Genomic DNA, 20,243 nt, shown 5'->3' on the forward strand with positions numbered 1-20,243 from the left:
GAGGAAGATGAAACATGAGGCAGCTCATGATACATAAGGCAGGTTCCAACAAAGGACTGCAGGCGGGAAATTACCTTGGGCCATAGGGGAGGCAAGCTGCCTGCTGGAAGAAGTATATCTGAGTACAGCTTGGGAAGACAAGGACTCTGACAGAGTGGGATCAGTGTGGGTGACATCACAATACAACATGGAATAGGAGTGGCATGAACAAAGAAGGCGGGCGGGGGGAGAAGAGCCTGTGCTTAGGGTGTGGCCATGGCCTACTTTGACTAGGACACAAAATGCTCTGGATTAGGGTACAAATGCAGGGAGGAGGCCTTGGATGCCAAGCTAAGGAACTGAGGGCTCTGGTTGGAAGGCGATGGGGAGACATTTAATGTTTTCAGTAAAAGCAGCAGCGTGATTTGAATTATGTTCTGGGAAAGTGATTTTCAACCTTTTTCATTTCATGGCACACATAAACTAATTACTAAAATTCTGCAGCACCCCCACAAATATATTTTTTGCCAACCTGACCAAAAAAGAAAAAGGATGTAATTTTGATTCATTCACACCAGACAATTATTTTGTTGGCTGTTGTCATTTTTTTATTTGACAAAGAGAAAAGAGGTCAATACCTCTGGCTACTGGTAAGTAGTCAGGTATTGCATGTTTTAAAAATTCTTGCAGCACACCTGTTGAAAATTGCTGCTCTGGGAAGACAAACCTGTGGCAGTATTTATGATGAACTATAGATAGAGGTATCCATCAGGAGGCTATTGCTAAGAGTCCAAGTGAACGTTTCTGAAGGCCTGAATCCAGGCAATGGTAATGGGAATGGAAAGGAAAGAATATCTGCAAGAGATTTTTTTGGGGGCGTGTATTTTTAATTAATTTCAGAGAGGAAGGGAGAGGGAGAGATAGAAACATCAACAAACAGAGAGAGAGAATCATTGATCAGCTGCCTCTTGCATACCCCCTATAAGGATCGAGCCTGCAACCCAGGCATGTGCCCTTGACCAGAATTAAACCCTGGACCTTCAGTCTGCAGGCTGATGCTCTATCCACTGAGCCAAACTGGCTAGGCTGCAAGAGATTTTTTAATAGCTCTCCTCCAATATTAAACGTAACACATTATTCATAGTACTAGAGGCCCGAGGCACGAAATTTGTGCAAGAGTAGGCCTTCCTTCCCCCAGCTGCTGGCACCGGCTTCCCTCTGGCACTCGGAACCCGGGCTTCTCTTGCAGCCCCAGCTTTGTCCAGAAGGTCGTCCGGAAGGATGTCCAGTCTAATTAGCATATTACGCTTTTATTATTATAGATTTTTTGTAATAAGCCAAAGCTGGAAGCTGGTCCAAATGCCCATCATCAGTAGAATGGATAAAATTGTGGTATATTCACACTATAGAACATTATCTATATATATAAAAGCCCAGTGACCGAATGGTGGAACGACTGGTCGCTATGACATGCGCTGCGGCGGCCAAGTGGCCCGATTTGGCTCCACCCAGCCCCCCAACCTCCTGTGGCCCCTCCCCCTGGTGGGCACCACCCTTGATGAGCCACCCCACCCCGATTGGGGGTGGGGACGGCCAGCCAACCGCCCATGGCCCCTCCTCCTGGCCGGCCAACCTGGCTGGCCCCCCAATAGGCCTCGATCGCTGGCCAGGCCAAGAGACCCTACCCATGCACGAATTCTTGCACTGGGCCTCTAGTCTCTATATATAAAAGCCTAAGTGACCATTCGACCAGTAGCTATGATGCGCACTGACCATCAGGGGGCAGATGCTCAACGCATAGGCATGGAAACACGAAACAGACGGATGAATCTCAGAGTGAAGGGGGAAGGGTGGGAAGAGATTAACCAAAGATCTTTTTTTTTTTTTTAAGCTGAAGAGGTTTTTTTATTTGACTTGTCTGTTGAGAAACTATTAAACATTTTTAAGTAGGGAAGTGATGGACACATCAATAGTTTAAGAAAATTAATCTGTCAATCGAGTGCAGGATGAATTAGATGAGAAATTAGAGAATGCTTCAGATTACAGCAGTTCTCAACCTGTGGGTCGCGGCCCCTTTGGTGGTCAAATGACCCTTTCACAGGGGTCGCCTAAGACTATCCTGCATATCAGATATTTACATTACGATTCATAACAGTAGCAACATTAGTTATGAAGTAGCAACGAAAATAGTTTTATGGTTGGGTCACAACATGAGGAACTGTATTTAAAGGGCCAGAAGGTTGAGAACCACTGCTTCAAAAGATGGTGGTTGTGCCCTGGCTGGTGTGGCTCACGTGGTTGGGTGTTGTCCAATGTACTGAGGGGTTGCCAGTTCAATTTCAGGTTGCAGACTCGATCCCAAATAGGGCACATGCATGGGGGCAGCCTGTCAATGCCTTCTACCATCAATGCTTCTCTCTCCATCTCAGGAAAGCAGAGACAATGCCCTGCAGAGCGTCCAGCTTCTATTCCTCCTCCTGCAGAAGGATGTAGGCGCCTCCAACCATCCATCCACACAGCATACAAAGCAGCTACGCTCATGACACCATCGCCTTCGCCGAGACAGGTGCCTCCACTTCACTGGGTGCTGCCATCTTGGGGTCAGGGTCCTGCCAGCCTCCTTAACCAAAGATTTTATATGCATACTAGAGGTCCGGTGCATGGATTTGTGCACCAGTGGGGTCCCTTGGCCTTGCCTGTGGGACTGGGCCAAAACCGGCAGTACAACACCCCCCGAAGGGTCCTGGATTGCTAGAGGGTGCAGGCCAGGCCAAGGGACCCCACGGGTGTACACATCTGTGCACCTGGCCTCTAGTATAATAATAAAGCCAAATGAAATACAATTACATGCCACAATATGAATGAAACTCATATAAAATTGAATGAAAGAAGCCAGCCACAAAAGAGCACATCTTAGATGATTTCATTTACTAGTATATAAAGTACAAAGACAGGAAAAATGAATCTATATTGTTAGAAGACTAGATAGGGTTATCTTTGTTGGGGCAAGAAATGATAGAAGTAGCACCAGGGGGCATCTGGGTTCCGGTAACAAGATGATGGAGATTGTGATAAAAAGCACAATTTGATTATTTGTTCTCCCAGTCTTCCTTTAGTCTTTCTTGCTTCTAGATGAAAACTCTGGAAGGTCCCATTACTTCTCTGTTTCTTTTAGGTAACACACAGTGCTATGTCACTTTAAGTAACAAATGCAGTTTCCATTCAGAAATTAGGATAGTCTCTTCTATAACAATAAAAATTCCAAAAAGCATTGCATCATTTCTACTCTGCCAGTTTAGGCTGGTTTCAGACTAAAGCCTCCGGTGGAAAAGGGGTGGGGGCATGGTTAGCTTTTCCCCTCTCATCACTTGTAGCTCATCCCCACCTCCACCCCAGCCAGCGTGGAGGATGGGCAGTGGACAGCTAGGATAGGTAGCGGTGGTTCAACGCTTCTAGGCCTGGCAGATGTTTAAAGCTGGTGTCTCTGGCAAGCCTGGCAGACTAAAGCTGTTATTTCCCCTCTTGGCCACTTTTTCAAGCTCTTCCTGTGGCTCTCTATCTTTATATGTAGGTAGCCACTTGTAGGTCCTTCCTCAACCCCTGGGCATCAAAAAGCTCCCCTCCAGCCCAAGACAACTCTAAGGAAGCTCTCTCCTCACCTGTCTGACCCCATCTGGCAGACCAATTCCAAGGCAGCAGCCCTCTCTGGTTCCCATTCCAAGGCCCCTTATCATCTAGATTTGCAGGCAGTCAGGCCCCGTCCACAGAAGCTTCAGCTTTCTCAGGCACCTGCCTCCCCCCCCCCCCCCCCAACACCCCATGCTGCAGGAGGGGCCCAAGACCTCCTACTGAGGCATCTTTCCTGGAGTCCTGGGGTTAGAGGGACCAAGGAACTTGGAGGCTGACAATGGCTCTCTCTAAAGAAACAACTTTAGTGCTCTCTTTGGCAGCACATATACTAAAATTGGAATGATACAGAGGAGATTAGCATGGCCCCTGTGCAAGGATGACACGCAAATTCGTTAAGTGTTCCATATAAAAAAAGGGAAAAAAAAAAGAAACAACTTTATCCTTTCCTTTCCTCTGACATTTTTCTACCTTTGGCCTGACTGAGGGGCCAGGACTTATAGGCAGATTTTCCTTTATTCTTTTTGTAAATTCTGCATATGTGGTGTCTGCCTCACACTCACCTGGGAATCTTGGTATCCATTGTATCTGTGCTGCAGTGGAAACTGAGGCAGGAAGAGTTCTAGTCTAACATTCTATTACCCACATACTCTAACAATTCCAGAATGTGCAGAAGATAAAAGTAAAAATCATCTATAATTCCAACACCCTAAAACACCTATTAACATTTGGAATCAACAAAATGGTACTTCTTTCAGATACTTTTTTCCAAGTACCTCCTTCTTTCCTTCCTAATTAGAAAAATGGGATCATACTAGACATACCATTTTGTATATCCCTTTTCATTTAATCTATGCCAATACACAAAATATCATTTTAATCACTGTGACACTTAAAATTATATTTACTTCCGCATTCCTTTGTTTTGAACATTTAGTTATTTCCAATTTTATTATTATTAACAACACTATTGTGAATATCTTCATGAACAAAGCTTTAAAAACATGATTATTTCCTTTGGAAGTAGTCAAGAGTCGAACAACTAGGCTACCACAGACATTTTGCAAGTAGGTATGCAAGTAGGGGAGAAGGAGCAGGAATAATAAATTAAGGCAGGAGGTGCTTTTGTTGGGGTGAAGATGAGTTGTTTTCAAAATGGCTGAGCTTGTGAGTCCATAGTCTACTCAAATAGAAATGCTCAGCTACAAATGTGGAATTGGAAAGAAACCAGAGGTAGAGATGGCTTCTTCCTTTGAGAAGTTTGGCTACTAAACGATCCCTAGAGAAGCATGATTTCTTCAGGCTGGAAGCCTAAAGATATTTGTAGTTAGATGGAAGAGAGCCAGTAGAAAGGGATTAACGGAGAGAGCCAGGTCCCAAGTCAGCAAAAAGTGGTAGTATGGAGGAGGTAGAAAAGTAATCTAGAAAAGGGCCAGGACAGGAAAGTTATTGGAAAGGGCAAAAATTGCTGGAGAGGCTCATCACACATCGCTTTTAGTTGCTGGTTAAGTCATCTGTTAAAAGTGAGAATGACCAGGTTATGACTCAGGACTTAGAATCATGAATGTATTATCATTATTATTTTTTTATATATATTTTATTGATTTTTTTTACAGAGAGGAAAGGAGTGGGATAGAGAATTAGAAACATCGATGAGAGAGAAACATCGATCAGCTGCCTCCTGCACACCTGCTACTGGGGATGTGCCCGCAACCAAGGTACATGCCCTTGACTGGAATCGAACCTGGGACCTCTCAGTCTGCAGGCCGACACTCTATCCACTGAGCCAAACAGGTCAGGGCTATCATTATTATTATTATTAAATTTTAAAATAGCCTTGGAGCTTATTTGAGGCTACTCAAATACTGTTCAAAATATGGTCTACATAGCATTGGTATCAGCCTGCACACCAGACCTGAACCAGAATCAGTATTTTAAACAACCCAGGTGATTTGATGCCCATTAAAATTTGACAAGTACTGCTGTAGCCCATCTCCCCCACTTAATAGAAAAGGAAATGGAGGCTGCATGAGATGAGTTACTTTTCAAGTCAAAATGACAAAGGCTGGGAGAATTCCTTCAGGAAATTAATGAGAAATCAACAAAGGGGGGGGGGGCCTTCACAAGGGAGTGAAGTTCCAAGCATATAATTTCATGACTTTTCAAAAGTCATGACTTAGCAATAGTACAGTGTATAGGAGTGAAGGAAGTGGAATGGTCTGGGGCTTTCCAAAAATAGGTTTAGAATTGCTCAGATGGACACCACAGAGGTAAAAAGAATGAAATAATTTGCAATATCCCTGAGATGAATGCTTTAAGAGCGGGGTGAGGTGGGGAAGGCCAGTGAAGCCAGATGGGGATGGACAATAGAGGGCTTCAGGTGAGGAAGGGATAGTCCTAAGAGCCCGCCAAGGAACTGGTGGTTGGAATAAAAGAGTGGAGTAGGTAAGGAAGCTGTGGTCAAAATGAAGACCTTGGAAGTTTGAACTCCTGAAACTGGAGCACTTTTAAGTAATTTAAAAGGCCCAGGCTGGCCATCTCACAGAAGCCCCCAAATCATCAGTTTAAGAGGTTAAGTAACAGTGAGACTGGAATGTAGATGGTGTTGAAATCTCTGGGGATAATGGTAGTGGGAGTGGAAGGGAAAAAAAATCTATTGACATTTATAAAGCACAAACTGTTCAATACTGATTTCCTCACATAAACTTCCCTTGGTATGTCAACAAATACGAGGAGGCATGTGATTTGCTTTAAAAAATAAAAAGCTCTTTATCTGTGTAGTGACAATTCTTCCTGAGACTCTCTTCAAAAACTGGGTATGACCAGAGTTTATTTCTTTAGGAGTTCTGCAACTCAGAGGGCCTAACTTGAAAAAGATCCATTTTTCAAGGATTTGACCACTTCTGCCAAAACAGGACTAAGTGCCAAAGGACATGACCCTTAATTTGAGCCAATAGCTATTATCTGAGTGACAGCTTTCTGGAACACAAATTTCCTTCTGAACACAAGGAAACCTTGAGTAGTTTGAGTATGTGAATAATATTTTGCCCCTCTTTATGAATTTATATTATTATGATGAGAGCACACAAGGAAAAAGTGGTAGACTTTTAAGAACAAGGGGAAGTTTTCATTTTGTCAGGTTAAACAAAAAAAGTTACAGCCCAGCTGGCATGGCTCAGTGGTTGAGTGTTGACCTATGAACCAGAAGGTCACTGTTTGATTTCTCATCGGGGCACAGGCCCAGGTTTCGGGCTCCATCCCCAGTGTGGTGTGTACAAGAGGCAGCCAATCCCTGATTCTCTCTCTCCCTCTCCCTCTCTGAAATCAATAAAAATATTTTTTTAAATGTTACAAGAGTTTACTGTGATAATCCTTTAAAATATATATGACATATATAACAGGCATACAAATGCATAGAAATTTAACAGCAATAGACTGCTCAATTTTGGAGCAGAGGATACAAAAAAAAAATGCAGCTTTGGATTCTAGGACAGGGTCACTGAAAAGCAGAAGAAAATTAAAGGAATGGTTCATTTTTAAAGAATTAGTAATACAGTATATCTTAAGCAACAAGTGTGAACAAGGGGCTTACCTTCAGAAGACCTGCTGTAACCATTTCCAAAGGAACCTGTTTCGTGGGGGTAGAGGCTCCATTCTATTCTCCTAGGGCACACTCTGCCCAGAGAGCCACAGAACAGCAGAATTGCCACAGAATTCTATTGGCATCTCTTAGGAAACTGACATTCTCTGTTCTGATGCCGTCAGACAAAGCACAAGGAATCTGTTTTGAGAATGGACTTTAAGTATGTAGATGTGAACTAAACTTGATACCTGGTACTGTTCTAGTTCAGCTGAGAGTGATAGAGCAATCTCACCTGGTCTCTTTAAAATGAACTTACGTTTCTATTATACTAGAGGCCCAGTGCACGAAACTCGTGCGGGGGGGGGGGGGGGTCCCCTCAGCCCAGCCTGCATCCTCTCCAATCCGGGGCTGCTGGCACCTGACTGCTCACCTGCCTGCCTGCCTGATTGCCCCTAACTGCCCCCCCCTGCCTGGCTGATCACCCCTAATTGCCTCTGCTTGCTGGCCTGATCGCCCCTAACTGCCTCCCTTGCCAGCTTGGTAGCCCACAACTGCCCCCCTCTGCCAGTCTGGTTGCCCCTACTCCCAACTACTCCCCCCCCCCCCCCCCCCCCTGCCTGGTGGCTCCCAACTGCCCCCTCTGCCGGCCTGGTCGCCCATGCAGGCTGCTGTTCAGTCATTTGGCTGTCCCTCACTAATCCCCCTGCTGGCCTATTGCCCCATGCAGCGTGCTGTTCAGTCATGACAGCGCCTGGCTTTTTATATATTAGGATTAGAAATTAAAGCCCCCTACCAGTGATTTCTCAAATATTTGCTTCTTGGGCTGGACTTTAACAAACATCAAAGAGCTGACTGGGGTAGTCATTTTAATGTGGTTGAAATGAACTCTGTACATCAAATTTCTTGTCAGAAGCTACCAAAAAACCTTCATAGGACACTGCTATTCATAACGAATTATCATGGTTATCTTAATAACATAATCTACTTGATAATAGTGCACTTCTGAGAATACTCTAGTAGCAAAATTATTTTTAGCTGCCATCAGTGACTAGATAATTATCTTCCTGTTTATTTCAATTCCTAGTTGAAAGCCAGTTGTGTATGTTGAGTCTCTGGAAGCATCTGTCAGATCAAATATTGTCAACAAAGAACAAACTTGGGGAGAGAGGGCTTCAAGGGAATCCCGAAACACCGTAAAATAGACATGGTACGAGAAAATTAAAGATCCTTTCTCAAGACTTCCTACACTTACTCTTTGGTGTCCCTGTCTCATATTTTCTTTCACCCCACTGTTTTCTATGGTTTCCTCTAAGTAGATCTCTTAGTGGAACGTTCTTTGTTTACATAGCATAGAAGCAAGCAGACGGCTTATCATTGACTAGGACAAGGCAGGAAAAAGCTCGTCTTCTCTCCTTTCTTCCTCCTCCCTTCTTTTCTTATCCTTGCTCCCCTCCTGCCTCCTGCAGAACTGCTGGGCTATATAGATGCTCCATTTCCATTCCCCTTCCATATAATTCCCACCTAGGGTTGCTAGAATTGGCAAATAAAAAGATACAGGATGCCCAGTTAAATGTGAATTTCAGAGAGACAATTCATATTTTTAGTACATATCCTTGCAATACTTGGGACCTATCTATACTAAAAAATGGTTATTTATCTGAAATTCAAATTTAACTGGGAGTACTATATATTATCTGGCAACCCTGCTCTCCCCCTGGGCCACAGGAGGCTCCAGCAGCTGCCTGGTCCCTATTGCTGAGAACTCTATCTGTGTAAGTGCCATTCTGGAAAGAATACCCAGATCTAAATACCACCATCTCATCACAGTGGTCCATGTTCCTATACACCCAGTCATTCCACCAAGGGTTTCCCTTAGAAGTGTTTCACTCTGTGAATTCCAAATTGCTGAAGGATGGGCAAAACACCAGACCTGGACCCTATTTTGCTTTGCCCTCAATTACCCCAATAGTTTTGATTTTTAGCAAATGAAGATAAGACTCACCATGATGGACCAGAATTAAGGTGCCTACACAACACACCCAGCCTTTCCACACCTGCTTTAGAATGAAACTATCAAGGAAAGAGAAACCTAATGTGAACACATATGATACATTTCATAGTACCTTAGGACAGTTTTGAAAAATAGTTAAAGGGTGTCCCAAAATTCACGCAAGAAGTAATTTTGATAGAAAACACAGGTTTATAATTAAAAATTGTAAATTTTTTATTGATTCATAAAGTATACAGTACAGGGTTATGCATGGAATAGCATATCAGGTAAATGGCCTCCACGGCTTTGCTGGCACATATGCACTCTTTTGTTATTGCCTGAACAGCCGCGTTTTTGAAGAAGAATGGTCCGATGATGTCTCCAGCTCCAAATCTGCACCAAACAGTGACATGTTGTGGATGCATTTGTTTCTCAACAATCACTCGTGGATTTTCTGAACCCCAAATGTGACAATTTTGTCGATTAACCAAGCCATCAAGATGAAAATGAGCCTCATCAAAATTCAGCCACATTTATACAAAATGGTCATGGAAAATTTCAACAAAAGAGTGTGTATGTGCCAGCAAAGCCGTGGAGGCCATTTACCCGATATGCTATTCCATTCATAACCCTATACTGTATACTTTATGAATTCATAAAAAAATTTACAATTTTATTATAAACCTGTGTTTTCTATCAAAATTACTTTTGCGTGAATTTTGGGACACCCTTTAGAAACCTGCTAGAGGACCAAGGAAGCACTAATTATACTTCAGTGCAAACTCGAAAAGTTAATTTCAAGTGAAGAACAAGGCAGCTGAGGTAAGGTAGTCCTGAAGGTCCCCTAAGAGAATAAACTCAGTCTTCTCCTTTGAGATTTCCTCTTTTTTGGGTCTGAGAACAGCAGGAGGAAAGAACAGTATAAATTCAGAAGCATGCCAGAGCGAAGCACAGTGCCTTTTCAAAACCTTTGTTTATGGCTGACTTTAAAGACACTTTCAATTCCCAGGACCGCATTTTAAAAAAACTTAATCTTTGCATTGTGTCTTGGACCTTGCGTGACAGGTAGCCTGTTTGACTCAGGTGACCAGAATACATAAAGGCAGCTTATGTGTTTGTTGCCAGTCACCTTTGTTCAGAGAACCCCTGCACTCCCCAGGTTCCTGTGTTAGATTTAGTTTGTGGTCCTAGGATGGTTCCTCCACCGCTGGACAAAGAACAGATGCACCTTAATTTACCTCAAGCAGAAATTAGGGTTTTCTTTTTCTTTTTAAATATATTTTATTGATTCTTTACAGAGAGGAAGGGAGAGGGATAGAGAGTTAGAAACATTGATGAGAGAGAAACATTGATCAGCTGCATCCTGCACGCCCCCCAATGGGGATGTGCCCGCAACCAAGGTACATGTCCTTGATCAGAATCGAACCCAGGACCCTTCAGTCCACAGGCCGACGCTCTATCCACTGAGCCACACCGGTTAGGGCAAGGGTTTTATTTCTCAATGTTATTAAAGAGTTAAAAAATAATGCAATTTCTCTATCACAATTGTCTACACTGCCAGCCATTCTGGAAATGAGGGGCCTTAAAGAGGTACTTCCGGTTGCCTTCCTCTCATTCTCCCTTACTCTTAAGTGGCTAACAAAGTTTCTAATATAAATACTGGATGCTCTACCATTCAGTCTGTTTTTATGAACCACTCTAGCCTAAATCAGTGCAAAGAAGGAAGAATAGTTAGCTAGGAATCAAAGGAGGTGGGTTATGGTTGAAATAGCTTCACGAACTAGCTGTGGGACCCAAGGAAGACTTTCCATCTTTCTGGGTCTGTTCTTCCTTTATAAAATGAGCTTAATGTTCTTCAAGGTTCACTCCTGCTCTAAAGTTCTAGCTTCTTTTTGTATCCTCTCCCATCTCTGTGTTCCTTGTGAGACATTTGATTAGGCTTTCAGACAAGCTTATTTAACAAATGCTTTAAAAAATATCAATTATGAGAGAGAATCATTGGTTGGGTGCTTCCTGCATGCCCCACACTGGGGATGGAGCACTCAACCTGGGCACTCGCCCTTGATCAGAATTGAAGCCTGAACTCCAATCTGCAGGCTGATATCCAAACCAGCGAGAGCTGCCTTTTTTTTTTTTTTTTTAATTTTTCTTAAGATTAGGATAGTTCCTTAAAAAAGGTTTAGCTCACTGAAAGCACAGTTTTCTAAGTATGTAGTTTATGAAATTTAGAAAATAAACATTGGATTTATGAGAGCTTTCTGTTCTCAGAATCTTTCAATGCTCTTATTTATCAAATACTTTCATGGAGAGTTCTTTAGTCTAGGTGTGCAGCAGTGCTGAATCCAGTAAATAGTTAAGGAAATGAAACATCCCCTCCTCTGTTTTTCCTGATTGATTGTCTTTCTGTCCATAATATACATCCTACTTATATCCATGTATATTGTTTTATGTAAACAAGGTCATTTTTTCATGTAATAGTTATTTTCTTATGCTAACATATTTTTCTGAGGCACATTGTTGTAAATGCATCAATTTTAAGTGTTTACTGTAATGAATTTTGACATATATATTCATATATTCATATATATATATATATATTCCTGTGACAGCATCACCGAGAACTTCCCATCACCCCTAGAAAGTTTTCTTGTGCCCCTTTCCTCAGGCAACTACTATTCTGATTTTTCAAAAATGTTTTTATTGATTTTTTGTTTTGAGAGAGAGAGAGAGAGAAACATCCATTGGCTGCCTCCTACCCACATCCCCTACTGGGGAAATCTGCCCTGACCAGGAATGGAACCAGTGATCTCTTCCTGCATGGGACGACCGTCAACGGAGTCACACCAGCCAGGGCCTACTATTCTGATTTTTACCATAGATTGGTTTTGCCTGTTCTTAAATATTAAATCATATGGTATGTAGGAATAAGGAAAAAACTAAAATAAAGTGCTGCAGACATGATTATTTCCAGCTAAAATCAAGGCCCAGTGTGGTATCAACTGGCTAGCAAAGGGATAAAACAGAGAGGCAACTACTAAACGTAATCACTTAGTTAAACTAAGTCAAACTTAATTAAATGAAGAGAAGCCCTCAAAGCAAGTGATGGAATTAACAGTGTTCACAGAAGTTTGAACAGATTTGGAAAAGGCATGTTCTGCTATTGGTGGAGGTGAGGTCAGGAGCAGCGAAATACCAGAAGCACCTGCTTCCTAAGCAAGGGAAACAGATGGCCCAGTAAGACAAACATAGGCTTCACTCCTCACTAAGTTCCCTAACTCTAGTTAAGAATGAATGAATGAATGCATGAATGAATGAATGAATGAATATATGAATATATGGCCAGTGTGACTCAGTCAGTTGAGCATCCCAGAGGTTGCTGGTTCAATTTCGGTTGGGGGTTTCAGGCTCAACCTCCAGTGGGGGACATGAGGGAGGCAGCTGGTCTACGTTTCTCTCTCATCGATGTTTCTCTTCCTCTTTCTCTAAAATCAATAAAAATATATTTTAAAAAAGCAATGGATTGTGAAAAGATATAATTTATTTAATTAAAAAATCAATTTGTTGACATACAAACCAACTGGAACAAACAGAGCAGGAGAGAAGCAATGGTCTAAACAAGCATCAACTTAAGAGCTCTGATGCCAACCAGGAGGGCACCCAATACAAATTTAGCATGGGGACAAAAGTCATTATGTCTTTCGGTGAAGGCAAAGCCATTTGGTTGGCACTTCATAGGAATATCTTTCCACCAGGTCTTCATCATACGGTATGTGCCACGAGTCTCCAGTTGTTTGCACCACCGTGTCATAGCTGGGAATATGCTGTTGAATTAAAAAGGGAACCAAACATTAAGAACAACACTAAAGGGATACCTAGCTATTTCCCTTTCCTTTTAAAAAAATATATTTTTTTATTGATTTAACAGAGGAAGGAAGAGGGAGATAGAAACATCAATGATGAGAATTATTGATTGGCTGCCTCCTGCATGCCCCACACTGGGGATCGAGACCCCAGCGTGGGCATGTGCCCTGATCAGGAATCGAACCATGACCTCCTGGTTCATAGGTCTGATTCTCAACCACTGAGCCTCGCTGGCTGGGCTATTTCCCTTTCTTCTCTGACTACTTCTAACTTTGCTTCAGGGACATATTCCTTGTCTTAACAATGGATTTTCAAAGAGCAGCTAGCTCTGTAAAAATGAACCCAGGTATTAGGAGTTTCTTTTTTGGGGTGCTTCATTTTTAAGGTTAAGGACCCTCTACACCAGTGATGGCGAACCTATGATACGAGGTGACAGAGGTGACATGTGAACTCATTTTTTTGGTTGATTTTTCTTTGTTAAAGGGCATTTAAATATATAAAATAAATATCAAAAATATAAATCTTTGTTTTACTATGGTTGCAAATATCAAAAAATTTCTATATGTGACACGGCACCAGAGTTAAGTTTGGGTTTTTCAAAATGCTGACACGCGGAGCTCAAAGGTTCGCCATCACTGCTCTATACACACACACACACACACACACACACACACACACACACACACACACAATACAGTATTCCCTTTGTTGCCTTTACCAGTTTTATATGTGACAGAGAAAAAGTCAAATATACAAAAATAGAGAAATAGTATCACGAACTCCCATGTACCCATCACCCAACTTCAACCATTATCAACCCAAGGCTAATTTTATTTCATCCATACTCCACCCACTTCCTTTCCTCTGCCTCTATCCTCACCCAAGATTATTTTGAAGCAAACTGCAGATATATAATTTCTTCTGTAATTCAAGATAAGGACTTATTTTGTAAATATAAGATTAAAGCCATTTTTACACTTAAGAATTAATAATTCCTTAACAATATCAAATTTCTGTTTAGATTTCCAATTATTATGTGTATACCTATGTTTTACAGTTTGTTTGATCAAGGATTGAAATAAGGCTATTACATTGTGACTGGCTGAATTGCCTCTCAGCTCTCTTTTAATCTACAGCTTCCCTTCCCATCTCCATTATTTTGGTAATTTTTTGTTGTTGAGGAAATTAGGTCAGCTGTTCTATTATTTCCTACAGTCTTGATTATGCTGATTGCATCTCTGTGGTATCACTTGATACTCTACTTCCTATAAATTTGTTTAGTATATTTTTTGACCATTAAAGCACATTTACCACTGGCTATTGTATTTTTCTGTAATAACTCGCCTTTGGATTTTCTCCCTTTGTTTTCACACAAGAGACATTCTTGTGTTTACAGGCATCTAAACTAGAATCAAAAGAGAATTCAATTGAAACCAACCTGTAGGAGTGGATTAACCAGGAAAATGGAGTTACTTAGCAAAAGTAGAAGTATGAAGAACCATAGGGATAAACAACTTTGAGTTATTACAAATAAATAAGAAAATAAAAACCATGTATGAATATTTGTATTTGATAACATAATTAGAGCCTAATTGATGATATCCCAGGTGTTTTCAATATGTCAATTAATGTGGGGTTGGCCTATAAGAACTTTTGCTCTAGCAGACTTTCTGTTTCCAGGAACTGGCTAATTCCAAATATCAAACTAAACTGAGAAAAATAAAGCACTTAGGATTGCAACATTCTTTGCTTATGTCACATTCTTACTATGTACTTGACTCTGTTGACATTATGTAAAGAACAGATGACATACCTGAAAAGTTATTTTTGATCCTGGAAACCTATTAATAATTGCCAGCTGATGTCCCTGCTGCCACTTAAAGAACAGGCGCTGGGTCTTGGCATCAGGTAGACAGGCCTTATGGTCCCGCAGCAGATCTTTTGTGATAAACTTGCAGTGATTCCCTGAGTGCAGTGTGGCATACAGAAGGAACGGATCATCCTCTGAGCTGAGTCAGACAAAAGAGGAGACACAATCAAGCACACCACTGAGGAGGCACAGGATAGCATTCTTCACCATGTTTTTTATTTCTTTTTTCTTTTTAAAAAATTATTATTATTTTTATTATCTAAAGTTTTACATAAGTCTCCTTTTTCCCCAATTGACCCCCCGCCCCCGCCAGCCATTCCCACCCCAGGCAAGTCCCCACAGCCCCAGTGTCTGTGTCCATTGGTTACGCTAATATGCATGCATACAAGTCCTTTGGTTGCTCTCTAACCACCCCCCCTCCCCTGCCATTTGTCTCTGGATCTATTCTTGTTCATCGAATTTTGTTGATCATTATATCCCACATATGAGTGAGATCATGTGATATTTATCTTTCTCTGACTGGCTTATTTTTCTTAGCATAATGCTCTCCAGTTCCATCCATGCTGTTTGGTTTTTATTTCTTACTAGAGGCCTGGTGCACAAAAATTTGTGCACTGGCGGGGGGGGGGGGGGCGGTATCCCTCAGCCCCATTTGTGCCCTCTCACAGTCTGGGACCCCTCGGGAGATAATGACCTGCTGGCTTAGGCCTGCTCCCGGGTGGCAGAGGGCAGGCCCAATCCCTAGGTGCAGCCCCTGGTCGGGCTTAGAGCAGGGCAGATTGGGAGGTTGCAATGCCACCCCCAGTCACGCTCAGGGTAGGGTTGATTGGGGGGTTGGGGCGCCGCCCCCTGTCACACTCAAGGCAGGGTTGATGGGGAGGTTGCGGCCCCACCCCCATCACATACAGAGCCGGCTGATCAGGCGGTTGGGGCGCTGCCCCCTATCACGCAAAGAGCAGGGCCGATCAGGGGGTTGGGGAGCTCCCCCGTCACACACAGAGCAAGGCCGATCAGGGGGTTGGGGAGCTCCCCCCTGTCATGCACAGAGTAGGGCCGATAGGGAAGTTGGGGCAGCACCCCCTGTCACACACAGAGCAGGGCGGATCAGGGGATTGGGGCACTCCCCCTGTCACACTCAGGGCAGGACCGATGGGGAGGTTGTGGCTCCACCCCGTCACACACAGAGCAGGGCCCATGGGGAGGTTGTGGCTCCACACCGTCACACACAGAGCAGGGCCCATGGGGGGTTGGGGCGCCGCACCCTGTCACACGCAGAGCAGGGCCGATCAGGGGGTTGGGGAGCTCCCCCCTATCAGGCACAGAGCAGGGCCGATCAGGGGGTTGGGGCACCTTCCCTTGTCAGGAACAGAGCAGGGCGGATAGGGAGGTTTTGGCCCCGCCCACTGTTACACACAGAGCCGCAGGGCGATCAGGGGGTTTGGGCGCTGCCCCCTGTCACGCTGCTCCAGGGGCCAGGAGGCCTCGCTGCTCCTCTGATCCTGGTGCTGGAGGCCTCGTGGCTCCGCTTGACACAGGGGCAGTGAGCCCTTGCTGCTCCGCTGATCCTGGTGCTGGGAGGCCTCGCGGCTCTGCTGATCCCAGTGCTGGGAGGCACATTACCCTTTTACTATATAGGATAGAGGCCTAGTGCATGGGTGGGGGCCGGCTGGTTTGCCCTGAAGGGTGTCCTGGATCAGGGTGGGGGTCCCACTTGGGTGCCTGGCCAGTTTGGGTGAGGGGCTGAGGGCCGTTTTCAGGCTGGCGGGTGACTGAAGCTCCCAACCTCTCCTTTTTTTCTTTTTTTTAATTCTGGGATTTATTTATCTTCTATGGCTGTCACTGGAACTGAGAGCCAGCTTTAGCTCTGAGGCTCCGCTCCAGCTCTGAGACCTTGGCTGCTGAAAGCAGGTATTTGGTTTGTTTGGGTTCTATAATTGAAACACTGTTGCAACTCCAGCTCAGCCGGCTGGCTGAAAGCATGGGGTTTGTTTAGCTTCTATAATTGCAACATTGTTTCTTAGACTGCAAGCTCAGAGGCCGGCAGTAGCAGATGGGGAACCTTGGCTTCCTCCTTCACTGGAGCAAGCAAGCCTCCTGTTCGCCTCAGCTGCCTGGCTGCTGGCCGCCATCTTGGTTGGCAGTTAATTTGCATATCACCCTGATTAGCCAATGGGAAGCATGTCGGAGGTACGGTTAATTACCATGTTTGCCTATTATTAGATAGGACTGTACTTTCCTCAGAGGTCCTCTGCATTCGTAACCAACATAATCTCAGTGATACTTAGGAATGATCTTAGCTGATAGGCAACACTATCTAGAACACAGCTGAGAAGTAAGGGGAAGGAAATGCTGCTTGGGACTCTTAATTGCTCAACTGGACTCTCCCACTAGCAGCAGGTTGCCAAGGTTCACAGATTGGCCTCTCCTGGGCACCTCCTAGCCCAACACAAGTAGCAGTCACCTGTAGATCGATCACTCTGTAGCTCATACCAGGTGGCCCCCGGCAGGGAACAGGTAGTGGCTGACTCTGCACTTCTCAGGAGGCACCAGAGCCAGTGCATCCGGTGGACAGCTTCAGACCATATCAGATTATAACTCGTACCAAATCCACAAGCGACACACTCAAGGGCAGACTCAGTGAGCACCAAAGCCCCACTAAAGCAAGTCCTACTCCACAGGGATGTCTCCTAAACAGCAGCTTTTACACTGTAGTCACAGCTGATCTTCACAGCCAATGGGCCTGGAGGTCAATTCCTCCTGGTGATGGCAACTGCAATCAAGGCTCAACTACAACAAGACTGTGCCCACAGACCACACAGGGGCACACCCTGTGAGTGGGGAAACTGAGCAGCTGGGCCCTAAAGGACACCTACTACACAAAGCCACTCTACCAATTCCAGAAGACACAGTAGCTCTACCTAATACATAGAAACAAACACAGGGAAACAGCCAAAATGCAGAGACAAAGAAACATGTCACAGATGAAAGAACAGAAGAAATCTCCAGAAAAAGAACTAAATGAAATGGAAGCAAGCAAACTACTAGATACAGAGTTCAAAACAATGGTCATAAGGAGGCTCAAGGAACTTAATGAGAGCTTCAAGGATATTAGTGAGACTGTCAAGGAACTTGGTGAGAATTTCAAGGATCTTAGAACATCAAAGGACCAGTCAGAAATGAAGGCTACACTAGCTGAAATGAAGACTAATTTACAGAGAATCAACAGTAGAGACACAAAGAATCAAATCAGCGATTTGGAAATATGAGGAAGCAAAAAAAAACACCTAATCAGAAGAGCAAAAAGAATCCAAAAATATGAAGATAGTGTAAGGAGCCTCTGGGACAACTTCAAGCACACCAATATTCACATTATGGGGGTGTTGGAAGGTGAAGAGAGATAGCAAGATATTGAAAACCTATTGGAAGAAATAATGACAGAAAACTTCCCCTACCTGGTGAAAGAAATAGACATACAAGTCCAGGAAATACAGAGTCCCAAACAAGATGAACCCAAAGAGGTCTACACCAAGACACATAATTAAAATGGCAAAGGTTAAAGACAGAGAGAATCTTAAGAGCAGCAAAAAAAAAAAAAAAAAAAAAAAAAAGGCAGTCAGTTACCTATAAGGGTGTGCTCATACGACTATCAGGTGATTTCTCAACAGAAACTGCAGGTCAGAAGGAAGTGGCATGAAATATTTAAGTCAGGGGTCCTCAAACTTTTTAAACAGGAGGCCAGTTCACTGTCCCTCAGACCGTTGGAGGGCCGGGCTATAGTTTAAAAAAAAAAACTATGAACAAATTCCTATGCACACAGCGACGGCAAAAACACCCGGTGGGCCGGATAAATGTTTTCGGCAGGCTGTAGTTTAAGGACCCCTCATTAAGTGATGAAAAGCAAGGACCTACAATTAAGATTACTCTACCCAGCAAAGCTATCATTTAGAATTGAAGGTCAGATAAAGAGCTTCCCAGAAAAGAAAAAGCTAAAGGAGTTCATCATCACCAAACCAGTATTACAAGAAATGTTAAAGTGTCTTCCTTAAGAAAAAGAAGAAAAAAGACATACAATATGAACAATAAAATGGCAATAAATACGTATCTATCAACAATTGAATCTAAAAACCAAAATAAATGAACAAATAATCTAATGAACAAAATAAATTGGTGAATAACATAGAATCATGGGCATGGAAACGTGAAACAGATTGAGAATCAGAGGGAAGGGGGGGTGGGAAGAGAGTAACTAAAGAACTTATATGCATTACCCATGAACATAGACAATAGTGTGGTGAAGGCCTGAGGCGGCATGGGATTGAGTGGAGGAGGGCAATGGGGGGAAATTTAAGAGGAGGCAGGGACATCTGTAATACTCTCAATAATAAAGATATTTAAAAAAAGAAAAAAGATCAGGCAGCACATTTAAAAAATATTTCTAATAAAAGTTATAAAAATAAGAACAGAATAAATGGTTTGAGGAATACTGACATATCTTGAAGTTATCACATTCAACCTAATGAAACCTAGACTTGGGCTGCGGCACACACATTATCCATGCAAAGTTGGAAACAGACTTTGTCAGCATATAGTATGAAAAATTAAATGCATGTTAAAGTTCATTTATGCTGCTGAGGATCTGTCTCCTTCTGATTAGCTTCATTCTCCTCACTTTATGGATACTGTTCATATTGTTGTTGACCATGTTTTCCATACTCCTTTGGCTTCCTAAGAAGCTGTAGCCCATAATAACATTCCTTTGATATTTAGAATAATATCCAGGCCCTTTGCTTGTTTATCAGAGCCCATGAGTTCCTTTGTAATGTGGTCTCTGCCTTCTCTCTGACCTCAGAACTTACCACTTTCTCTCTTGCTGCTACAGCCCATCTATACTGGCCTGCTTGCCTTCCTCATGCCAAACTCATTCCTGCTTTTTGAACACTTGATGTTCCCTCTACCTGGTATGTTCTTCCCACCACCCCTTCCCTTTTCTCAAATGACTCACTGATTTCCTTCAGACTTGCCCCCTCCCAAAGGCCTTTCCTGACTATTGCAGCCACTCCCTGCTGACCTACCCTTAACTAATTCCTTGCTATCTACTTATTCTGCTTTAGTCTTCATAGCATTGAGCCTGGAATTATATAACTTGTTTACCTGTTTACTATAAGTCATACAACATCAGAGACTTGTTAGTCTTGTTCTCTTCTCCAAGAACACAGAAAGTGCTCATGTTTGTACAGTATTTGTTAAATGATCTATTTAGGACCTTATAGCATTCTGTGTAATAATGTCACTTCTGACTATATCTTTCTTCCATTCTTCCTTCATCCTGATTC

At 43.1% G+C, this 20,243-nt stretch overlaps 1 protein-coding gene and 1 non-coding gene across 3 annotated transcripts in view; one reads left to right on the plus strand and one right to left on the minus strand.

Moving 5' to 3' along the window:
* Positions 1-3,913: 3,913 nt before the first annotated feature.
* On the plus strand, positions 3,914-4,020 carry LOC118661281. Its single transcript, XR_004969254.1, has one exon. It is a non-coding gene; the product is annotated as a U6 spliceosomal RNA (small nuclear RNA).
* Positions 4,021-12,699: 8,679 nt separating this feature from the next.
* The window catches only part of LOC118677933 (protein only RNase P catalytic subunit), a 168,808-nt gene continuing 161,264 nt past the window's right edge, over positions 12,700-20,243 (minus strand). For both annotated transcript variants that reach the window (XM_036353134.1, XM_036353135.1), the window contains 2 exons: positions 14,854-15,049; positions 12,700-13,000 (listed from right to left, as the gene is read on the minus strand). In XM_036353134.1, the coding sequence (XP_036209027.1) occupies positions 12,869-13,000; positions 14,854-15,049 (328 nt within the window). In that variant the 3' untranslated portion in view covers positions 12,700-12,868. The remainder of the gene's footprint in view (positions 13,001-14,853; positions 15,050-20,243) is intronic.

This window comes from Myotis myotis, unplaced genomic scaffold (assembly GCF_014108235.1).
Source record: "Myotis myotis isolate mMyoMyo1 unplaced genomic scaffold, mMyoMyo1.p scaffold_m19_p_1, whole genome shotgun sequence".
Taxonomy (NCBI): Eukaryota; Metazoa; Chordata; class Mammalia; order Chiroptera; family Vespertilionidae; genus Myotis; species Myotis myotis.